The 10508-nt window shown below is 43.4% G+C and overlaps 1 protein-coding gene across 1 annotated transcript; it reads left to right on the top strand.

Annotated features, from left to right (window-relative positions):
* The first annotated feature begins 528 nt into the window (after window positions 1–528).
* LOC124028965 (GTP-binding protein Di-Ras2) lies at window positions 529–5095 on the top strand. Its single transcript, XM_046340846.1, has 2 exons — window positions 529–708; window positions 2079–5095. The coding sequence occupies exon 2, from the start codon at window positions 2100–2102 to the stop codon at window positions 2694–2696; it is 597 nt and encodes a 198-aa protein (XP_046196802.1). The 5' UTR covers window positions 529–708; window positions 2079–2099; the 3' UTR covers window positions 2697–5095.
* Window positions 5096–10508: the final 5413 nt, after the last annotated feature.

Here is a 10508-nt window from a genome sequence, read left to right as displayed (position 1 = left end):
CTGGCCCTGTAGACACTGTACACTGATACAGAGCAAGGCTGCAAAACATTATTTTTTTTTACTATTAAGTAGCCTATTATGTGCCTGTAGCAATACAAGCAGTCGGCATATAATGTTGCGTACTACCTGTTTTCTATACGAGAAATTAAGAACAGTAATGTATAATTGAGTGGATTGAAGTTATATGTTAATTATGCAACAGCCTAGTTTGCTATATTTAATCAGAAGATTCAATGACTCAATTTATAATTGTAATAATACATTTTAAAATATACTGTAATAATGTCCTACTGTCCAGGCACCTGTAGACTAACCTAGGCTGAGCAGCCAATTTGTGGATGATCAACTGTTCAGTAATAAATGTGTTTAAAAAACACGTGTCTGTATGGAATAGATGTTGATGTTATGGATCCATGATTCACAAGGCTGCCCACGCTGCGGGGTTTCTTGGAGGGGTTTGGCTGTTGCAGCAGGCGGAGCGGCAAAGCAGCGATGTTCCACCCTACGTCACGAAGAGCAAAATCTACAGAGACTCAAATCTCCTCTCCTGCAAGCTGCGCATTACATACCCGAGTCCACACAGATAGATTTTTAGAGGCAGACCTCAATGCGGACGGAACGACATGCACTATCTGATATTTCAATCCGTTCGATACAACATGAGATCAACAGTCTAAAGTTTCATCTTTTCATCGTTTGTGTTGATATGTGAGTATTCTGTGCCAAATTAGTATGTGATCTTTATGCACGCACGCATTGACAATCCGCGTGTCTGTAGGCTATCTATTGTTTTTCCTGTCTTGATCTAATTCTTTTCGATAAAATAACATTGGTACAAAAGAGGGGATACGGATGGTGGGCGGTGTATAACCCATTGTTCCCACTATGCGGTAGTTTTTGACCGCATCTAATTGCCTGCATCCAGCCTGCATCTTTGGCACGTCAGCGGCTCCTTGCCTTCTCAATTGAACGCGAAAAGGATGGAATTTATAGACGTCTACTCTGAACCAAGCAGTTCTCGTTAAAAGCCATGCAGATTAAAATAGTCCGCTCAAAAGTAGTATCTAGTTATTTATTCAGATATTAAAAGGAACACCATAACACTCACCTTAAGCACGGGAATGATTCAAGATGTAGATGCTATGTCAACCAGTCACTGACATGGACTATTCCTGACCCTATATTTTTGAAGGCTATAAAGAACGACATTGGCAGATATTACTCTCGATGACGCTACAAACACGTTTATGTAGTGAAATAAATTAAAGCCAAAGGCTTTTGAGACTATAATGACAGTAATGTTTTCAGTTTTTCCTTCCTGTGGTGGTCTTGCATAGTAATTGACTTCCCTCTCTTTGATCCAATGGGAATGCTGAGTTAGCATTTAACACTTGGGTAATTTTTGCTGGGAATCTAAAACCGTTACGGGTATGGGTGGAAATGATGGGCTCAAAAATCGAACACCTGCGGGCTGGCACATGCCTGTCTACATATTTTCTCACAGGACCATCTTGATTATCCTTCCTGAATTGAATCGGTGCAGTAGTCTGTACACTCTTAGAAAAAAATTGGAGAACCCTTTTTGCTTCCAAGTGGAACCCTTTTGGGTACCGTGTAGACCTCTCCTTGGACAGGGTTACATGGAACCCAAAGGGTTCTACTTGGAACCAAAGTTTTTTTCCAAAGGGTTCTCCTATGGGGACAGCCAAAGAACCCTTTTAAGTTCTAGTTACTAGCATTTTTCCAAGAGGGTTTGAGGACTTGGAGGAAGATTTACAAAAATGTCCAAGAGACCCTATCATGATGTAAAAAAACGAAACAAAAAAATACTGCAACAAACTGGCCCTATTTTGCTGCTTTTGATGGAGTGCCAGCCTATCTCTGGTGCATTGTTAAAATAATGCCCATTCAGGCGCATCGTACTAAATCACTTTTTCAATTCTAAAAGGAGGAATTAATAGTGTACAACTAATACCAAGCACTGTAAGAAATGCAAATATTGTTTAATCAATCAAGAGAGTATTGTTTTTTTAAACAAGAGGTTGCCAATTGTTGTCTCCCTGCCTGCTCCCATACAGATCCCCAGATAAACAGTCATCATGCCGGAGCAGAGCAACGATTATCGCGTGGTGGTGTTCGGCGCCGGAGGTGTGGGGAAGAGCTCCCTGGTTCTCCGCTTCGTCAAGGGGACCTTCCGCGACAGCTACATCCCCACCGTGGAGGACACATACAGACAGGTGATTAGCTGCGACAAGAGCATCTGCACACTTCAGATCACAGACACCACAGGCAGCCACCAGTTCCCCGCCATGCAGCGTCTGTCCATCTCCAAGGGCCACGCCTTCATCCTGGTCTACTCTGTCACCAGCCGTCAGTCTCTGGAGGAGCTCAAGCCCATCTATGAGCAGGTGTGTCAGATCAAGGGCGAAGTGGAGACGTGTCCCATCATGCTGGTGGGCAACAAGTGCGACGAGACGTCGGCGCGCGAGGTGGAGACCACGGATGGCGACGCCACGTCCAAGAAGTGGAAGTGTGCCTTCATGGAGACGTCGGCCAAGACCAACCACAACGTCAAGGAGCTCTTCCAGGAGCTGCTCAACCTGGAGAAACGCAGGACTGTCAGCCTCCAGATCGACGGCAAATCGAAGCAGCAGAAACGCGCCGAGAAGCTCAAGGGCAAGTGTGTGGTCATGTGACGTGGACTTAAGGAGAAGGAGTTGGTGGAAGTGCAGGAGGCCCGAAAAATCTCAAAGGGACGAAGGGCAAGGAGCGAGGGAGAAACAAGGTTTGGAGGGGGTTCGGACTCTTGCCACGGGGCAGACCGTGCATCATAAGACAAACTCCTGCAGACAAGCTAAAATACCTGGAAGTTTACATCCAACGGAAAGAGTGGAACAAGGGTATGCCTACTACACTAAGATTTATTCAGCCTGACTCATTGTCAAATCCAACAGCCAATCAAACAGAGCGGAAGAGGCCCCGTGAAGAAGATTTCTCCTTTTCAGCCACATACACAAAGAGACGCTTTGAATGAAATCATACTTATTCCAAGTTTGCAACCAAGAGGATTCTTTAATTGAACCTACTGTAGAATTGCACCCGTTCGAGGTCTCAACACTAATCAGCACCAGTGCTTGGCAACCTTCCCCTAGCCCCCAGAGACCCCTAACCTCTACGAAAACCCCAGAGACAGACAGAGCTGAGCTAAACAGAGGCAGTCCGAGAGATGCATGGATCCCATAGCTGACATTTTAGAAACCACTAGATTTTTATGTCTGCAAAAACATTGACAGAAGCCAAGGAGTAAAATGGTGACCAGGAAAAGTATGTTTTTAGAATGAAATCCAACTCATATTTTGCTCCCAAGATTATTGCTATACAGGAGCAGTACTCTTAGGAGCAGACGTGGCAGTTGAGTCAAACTGTCAGGCTGTTAGGTACTTAAAACACAAAATACAAGTGTTTTACTCTATTGTTTTTTATTTATATTTTTATAGTTTAGTATTTTTTGTTGTTGTGAAGGTTATATTTTCTATTTATACTGTTCGAAGTTATGGCCAATGTATCCCCAATATCCCCAAGAGAAGTCATACATACATGGATTTATGGTCAGATCTGTACCATTGATGGTGGTGTGACGTGCATTTAGAAATATATGTTTTACCAATATTTATAGTGTTATAGTCCATTTGACAAGGAGAACTACAATTAACTACAATGGAAAAAAGCACTATAAACCTTTTAAGATTGTTTAGCAAAGACTACTCCTTAGTATTGAGACTAGTTTTGATCATAGATCATAGTTGTAGATTGCGTTGCAGTCGAATTGATATAAATTGTTAGTTATCATTTGAGATGTTTTCGATAGACTTCTATCAGGGGCAATGGCAGAGGGAGATAGGAGCTTCACAGCAATATTACGTAGATAAACTGTGTGATTTGTGATGTCACTTCCTTTGGAGGTATTGGGTTGCCATTCATTTTATTTCCTTGTCACCACCATATTTATTATCATCATCATGCATTATATGCAAATGTGTATGTCTTGTGTCAACATAGCTTAAGGTTTTTCTTATTACATTTTTATAATAGGAATGATATATTACCATAAATTGGAGGAAGACAATTTAACATAGGAAATAAGCATAGATTCACTTTTTCAACTAATCAAAATATCATTGCTCCTAGAAAACATGAAGTGTAAACATAACATGTCTGTGTCGACAACTTGTGTTATCTTTTTCAAAATAAGGTACTGTCACAAAATGGCAGAACAAACATATAACACTATATACTGGCAGTTGTGGTATTTATCAGTGTGTTACGATAAAGACAGAATGAGAGTTAAAAATAGAAAAATATCCCTCACACGGAAAGCAAATGTTTAGCTGACTTTATCCATTTCAGTAGACCTGTGTCACGTATGTACACATTGGACATATATCTGTTTCATCCATTTCATTTTGGAGAATCATACTCAATATGTAACCGTGTATTTTACATTATATTTATTGTTAATACCTTGGCAGACAATTGAAATGAAAGGAATGGCATGTGTGTAGATATTTTCAGTACGGCGGGGTGTTACTATAAGCAGTGCGTTCTGGGTTCATAGTTAGCTTGTATTGCTGCCACTGGCTAGCTTTGTATACAGAGCAAGTGAGTAGAGAAACTGTAAGATATTGGACAAGTCAATAATGTTGTTAAATCGAGTTAGATAGGTTTATGCAAATAGGCTCATCCAAAGTAACTAGAGGATGACAGTTCAAATACCTTCCTTAAGTAAATTTAGTGGATCGTCGGAGTACAGTAAAACATCATTAGTGAAGTGTAACGTGGGTTAGGAAAGTGTAACGTGGGTTAGGAAAGTGTAACGTGGGTTAGGAAAGTGTAACGTGGGTTAGGAAAGTGCTTCAAGACCAATGCTACAAGAATTCAAGCCTATTTTCAGTCGACTTCAAAGCCAGAATTATTGAGTTTCATACTTAACACTGTTTTAATCAAATGCCTGTATAGACATCATGTGTGCCTACATGTTTATATTTAATTGTATATATTGAGTCACAAGAATAAAGGAAATTATGCATTTAACACAGCACTTGTCCTTTTATTAAACCCTATTTTTGTATGTTTTTTGACTTGATATGAAAATGAATGTTTCATGCATGAGTATGAACGCTATGCTATTGGAATACTACACCATTGACCTCAATCTCATGGAAGCCAAATGTTCATTGCTAGTGCCAATATTCTACAGCTTACAGGCAGACTAAGTCAGTAAAATAGGATAATATGTCAAAAATGTTTTATTTAAACTGGGGCAAGAGGCACTGAAAGCAAATACCATTATTAATCACTGATTCCCTGAAACATGGAACTTACCTAGACAATACAGTATCTATCAAAGCAACTTGATAGGGACATTCTTTTTTAAATGTTTACCTTTATTTCACTAGGCAGGTCAGTTTAGAACAATTTCTTCTTTTCAATGGCAGCCTAGGAACAGTGAGTTAACTGCCTTGTTCAGGGGCAGAACGACAGATTTTTACCTTTTCAGCTCAGGGATTCAATCTTGGCTACCTGCCGCCCTTTTAAGTAATAGAAGTAATGGAAGCTTTCTGTCGCTCTCTGTAAAGTGCAACCTTTGAAAATCACTCCCTCAGTTTTATTTTTATTTTTACCTGACCTCACTTGGGAAAAGTTCTACTGTTGAGTTAGATTTGAGTTCATCATGCTGTTCTCAAAGTTTATCATACCTTTCTCAAACAACCAGCATCTGGTTGTTTGAGAAAGGGAGATGTCATCCCATGTCCATATAAATCTTATTCATTAGATCAATCCTCTGAGATTTATTTGACCTTTATTTAACTAGGCAAGTCAGTTAAGAACAATTTCTTATTTTCAATGCCAGCCTAGGAACAGTGGGTTAACTGCCTGTTCAGGGGCAGAATGACAAGAATGACATTGTCAGCTCAGGGATTTGAACTTGCAACCTTCCGATTACTAGCCCAACGCTCTAATCACTAGGCTACCCTGCCGCCCCAGATGCTTTATGAATATGGACCTTGAACCTTGTGGAGATATCTCCATACTTCTTACCGTTCTCCCAAACCATGTTACCAGCGGTCAGATGATGACCAGCTAGCCATTGTCCTGCGTGTCCCCAATTGAAAGAGGCAGTTAATTACCGTACTGCATTTAGCCCTGGGAACAGGAGGAGAGCAAAAGACACTAAAGGGAGCAGGCAGCAGGAACAGCTGCAGTATTGCCATGGTTTGGTTGGATTGTGTGTGTGTGTGTGTGTGTGTGTGTGTGTGTGTGTGTGTGTGTGTGTGTGTGTGTGTGTGTGTGTGTGTGTGTGTGTGTGTGTGTGTGTGTGTGTGTGTGTGTGTGTGTGTGTGTGTGTGTGTGTGTGTGTGTGTGTGTGTGTGTGTGTGTGTGTGTGTGTGTGTGTGGACATGTTTAACTATTCTTGGGACCAGAATTCACCACAAGAATAGTAAACAAACCACAATTTGACCAACTGTAGGAATTTTGTTAGTCCCCAAGAGGTCAAATGGTATTTCTAGGGGGTTTAAGGTTAAGGTTAGAATTAATGTTAGGGTTGGAATTACGTTAAGGATTGGTTGTTAGGAGCTAGAGTTAGTTTTAGGGTTAGGAGCTAGGGTTCGTTTTAGGGTTAGGAGCTAGGGTTAAGGTTAGGTTTTTGGGTTATGGTTAGGGTTATGGTTAGGGTAAGAGTACGGGTTAGGGTTTAGGGAAAATATAATTTTGAATGGGACTGAATTGTGTGTCCCCACAAGGTTAGCTGTACAATTTAGTTTGTGTGTGTGTGTGTGTGTGTGTGTGTGTGTGTGTGTGTGTGTGTGTGTGTGTGTGTGTGTGTGTGTGTGTGTGTGTGTGTGTGTGTGTGTGTGTGTGTGTGTGTGTGTGTGTGTGTGTGTGTGTGTGTGTGTGTGTGTGTGTGTGTGTGTGTGTGTGTGTGTGTGTGTGTGCGTGTAATCAGAGAGCGAGGCTCATTACGGCAAAGTGAAGTGCCTATGAGTATATAATGGAACACCTGCCAGCACCAAGTGCTTATGCCTGTATTGTGGTGGCCGCTTGGCAGGCAGAATGGGCCACTTTATGATGGGGAAATGCTAATGCTATGCTAACCCTCTCAGATGGCTCAATAGAAGCTATTTTCTGCAGTACGGTAGGTTCTCAGTGTGTCCTGATGAAGGGAGAGGAATGAGTGTGTAATACTGAAACGGTTGTCTATGTGCTTCTGCACGCCCTTGAAAGGAATTGAATGGAACATCCTTACGAAATGGTTCAATTCACAGTCATTCCAACGTACAACTAACAGAAAAAACATGCTCAATTCAAGATCTATGTATGGCGTTATACTATCTGAAAATGTCAATCTAAAACGGAATACATCACTTCCACATCTCAGCTGTTCAAATCAACTCAGATACACTGACTCACCATGATTTGATTGTAGTCACATGATCATTTCCTGCCCATGTCTGCATTCAATTCAACATCAATGATTAGGCCCTCATGGCCATCATGGTGCTCAGCATACAAACAGCAACCTGGTGTCGAGTGTCTCAAACAACAGTCTGGTGTCTAGTGCCTCAAACTGTCTGGTGTCTAGTTCCTCAAACTGTGTGGTGTCTAGTGTCTCAAACTGTCTGGTGTCTAGTGCCTCAAACAACAGTCTGGTGTCTAGTGCCTCAAACTGTCTGGTGTCTAATGTCTAAAACTGTCTGGTGTCTAGTGCCTCAAACTGTCTGGTGTCTAGTGCCTCAAACTGTCTGGTGTCTAGTGTCACAAACAACAGTCTGGTGTCTAGTGCCTCAAACTGTCTGGTGTCTAGTGTCTCAAACTGTCTGGTGTCTAGTGCCTCAAACAACAGTCTGGTGTCTAGTGTCTCAAACTGTGTGGTGTCTAGTGTCTCAAACTGTCTGGTGTCTAGTGCCTCAAACTGTCTGGTGTCTAGTGCCTCAAACAACAGTCTGGTCTCTAGTGTCTTAAAATGTGTGGTGTCTAGTGTTTCAAACTGTCCGGTGTCTAGTGTCTGAAAAAACAGTCTGGTGTCTAGTGCCTCAAACTGTCTGGTGTCTAATGTCGCAAACTGTCTGGTGTCTAGTGTCTCAAACAACAGTCTGGTGTCTAGTGCCTCAAACTGTCTGGTGTCTAATGTCTAAAACTGTCTGGTGTCTAGTGTCTCAAATTGTCTGGTGTCTAAAACAACAGTCTGGTGTCCGGTTGGAGCGAGTGGTCGAGTGGTCGCATCTGCACGTCGCTCCAACGGGTAGTATAACTTTTTCATTATATTTCATTATATCACAACGGTTTGATTTGTCTTATCCTAGCAATTTCTTCTCAGCTAGCTACATAGCCGTCTTTGTATCAAAGATAATTGCGTAAGATAAGATAATTGCGTAATTATCGTATTTCGCCGTCCTAACGTAGTCTTCACTAGCCAGCTAGCTAACGTCCACTGATTAGCTGCACTGGGAAAACTATTACACTCAACTGAACGACTTGATTAGTTTAGTGTTAGCTAGCTACATAGCTGTCTTTGCTGTCTTCATATCATCGTATCCAAGATAATTGTGTTGTTTAGGTTTAGAGTGTGTAGTCTTAGAGTGATTATCTTAATTTACCGAGGTTAGCTAGCCAGCTATTTGTCGTCCTTAACGTAGGTGACTCTGCTAGCTAGCCAACAGCTAGCCAACGTCTTCTGTATAGAACTCAACTACCCGGTCGCATTCACAGGTTGTATCACATTTTCACTTCATTTCATTACAGTACAACGGTTTGATTTGTTTGATCGTAGCTAGCTACTTAGCTAGCTACATAGCCGTCTTTGTATCAAAGATAATTGTGTAGTCTAGAGCGATTTTCTAGGTTCGCTAGCCATCTATTGTCGTTCTTTTAGCAGCGTAACGTAAACAACACTGCTAGCTAGCCTGCTAGCCCCGAATAGCAACACTGCAGAAACTATTACACTCAACGGAACGACTTGATTAGTGTAGTGTCAACAACGCACCCACTGCCAGCTGGCCTACTTCAGCAGTACTGTATCATTTTAATCATTTTAGTCAATAAGATTCTTGCTACGTAGCTTAACTTTCTGAACATTCGAGATGTGTAGTCCACTTGTCATTCCAATCTCCTTTGCATTAGCGTAGCCTCTTCTGTAGCCTGTCAACTATGTGTCTGTTTATCCCTGTTCTCTCCTCTCTGCACAGACCATACAAACGCTCCTCACCGCGTGGCCGCGGCCACCCTACTCTGGTGGTCCCAGCGCGCACGACCCACGTGGAGTTCCAGGTCTCCGGTAGCCTCTGGAACTGCCAATCTGCGGTCAACAAGGCAGAGTTCATCTCAGCCTATGCCTCCCTCCAGTCCCTCGACTTCTTGGCACTGACGGAAACATGGATCACCACAGACAACACTGCTACTCCTACTGCTCTCTCTTCGTCCGCCCACGTGTTCTCGCACACCCGAGAGCGTCTGGTCAGCGGGGTGGTGGCACCGGGATCCTCATCTCTCCCAAGTGGTCATTCTCTCTTTCTCCCCTTACCCATCTGTCTATCGCCTCCTTTGAATTCCATGCTGTCACAGTTACTAGCCCTTTCAAGCTTAACATCCTTATCATTTATCGCCCTCCAGGTTCCCTCGGAGAGTTCATCAATGAGCTTGATGCCTTGATAAGCTCCTTTCCTGAGGACGGCTCACCTCTCACAGTTCTGGGCGACTTTAACCTCCCCCGTCTACCTTTGACTCTTTCCTCTCTGCCTCCTTCTTTCCACTCCTCTCCTCTTTTGACCTCACCCTCTCACCTTCCCCCTACTCACAAGGCAGGCAATACGCTCGACCTCATCTTTACTAGATGCTGTTCTTCCACTAACCTCATTGCAACTCCCCTCCAAGTCTCCGACCACTGCCTTGTATCCTTTTCCCTCTCGCTCTCATCCAACACCTCCCACACTGCCCCTACTCGGATGGTATCGCGCCGTCCCAACCTTCGCTCTCTCTCCCCCGCTACTCTCTCCTCTTCCATCCTATCATCTCTTCCCTCCGCTCAAACCTTCTCCCACCTATCTCCTGATTCTGCCTCCTCAACCCTCCTCTCCTCCCTCTCTGCATCCCTTGACTCTCTATGTCCCCTATCCTCCAGGCCGGCTCGGTCCTCCCCTCCCGCTCCGTGGCTCGATGACTCATTGCGAGCTCACAGAACAGGGCTCCGGGCAGCCGAGCGGAAATGGAGGAAAACTCGCCTCCCTGCGGACCTGGCATCCTTTCACTCCCTCCTCTCTACATTTTCCTCCTCTGTCTCTGCTGCTAAAGCCACTTTCTACCACGCTAAATTCCAAGCATCTGCCTCTAACCCTAGGGAAGCTCTTTGCCACCTTCTCCTCCCTCCTGAATCCTCCGCCCCCCCCCCTCCTCCCTCTCTGCAGATGACATCCCCTGACCGTTGGCTACGTCCTTCAGTCTTCAAGAGAGCG

The sequence above is a fragment of the Oncorhynchus gorbuscha genome, unplaced genomic scaffold (assembly GCF_021184085.1).
Source record: "Oncorhynchus gorbuscha isolate QuinsamMale2020 ecotype Even-year unplaced genomic scaffold, OgorEven_v1.0 Un_scaffold_5136, whole genome shotgun sequence".
NCBI classification, from domain to species: Eukaryota; Metazoa; Chordata; class Actinopteri; order Salmoniformes; family Salmonidae; genus Oncorhynchus; species Oncorhynchus gorbuscha.
The sequence above is the reverse complement of the archived record's forward strand: the minus strand, read 5'-3'. Positions and strand labels throughout refer to the sequence as shown.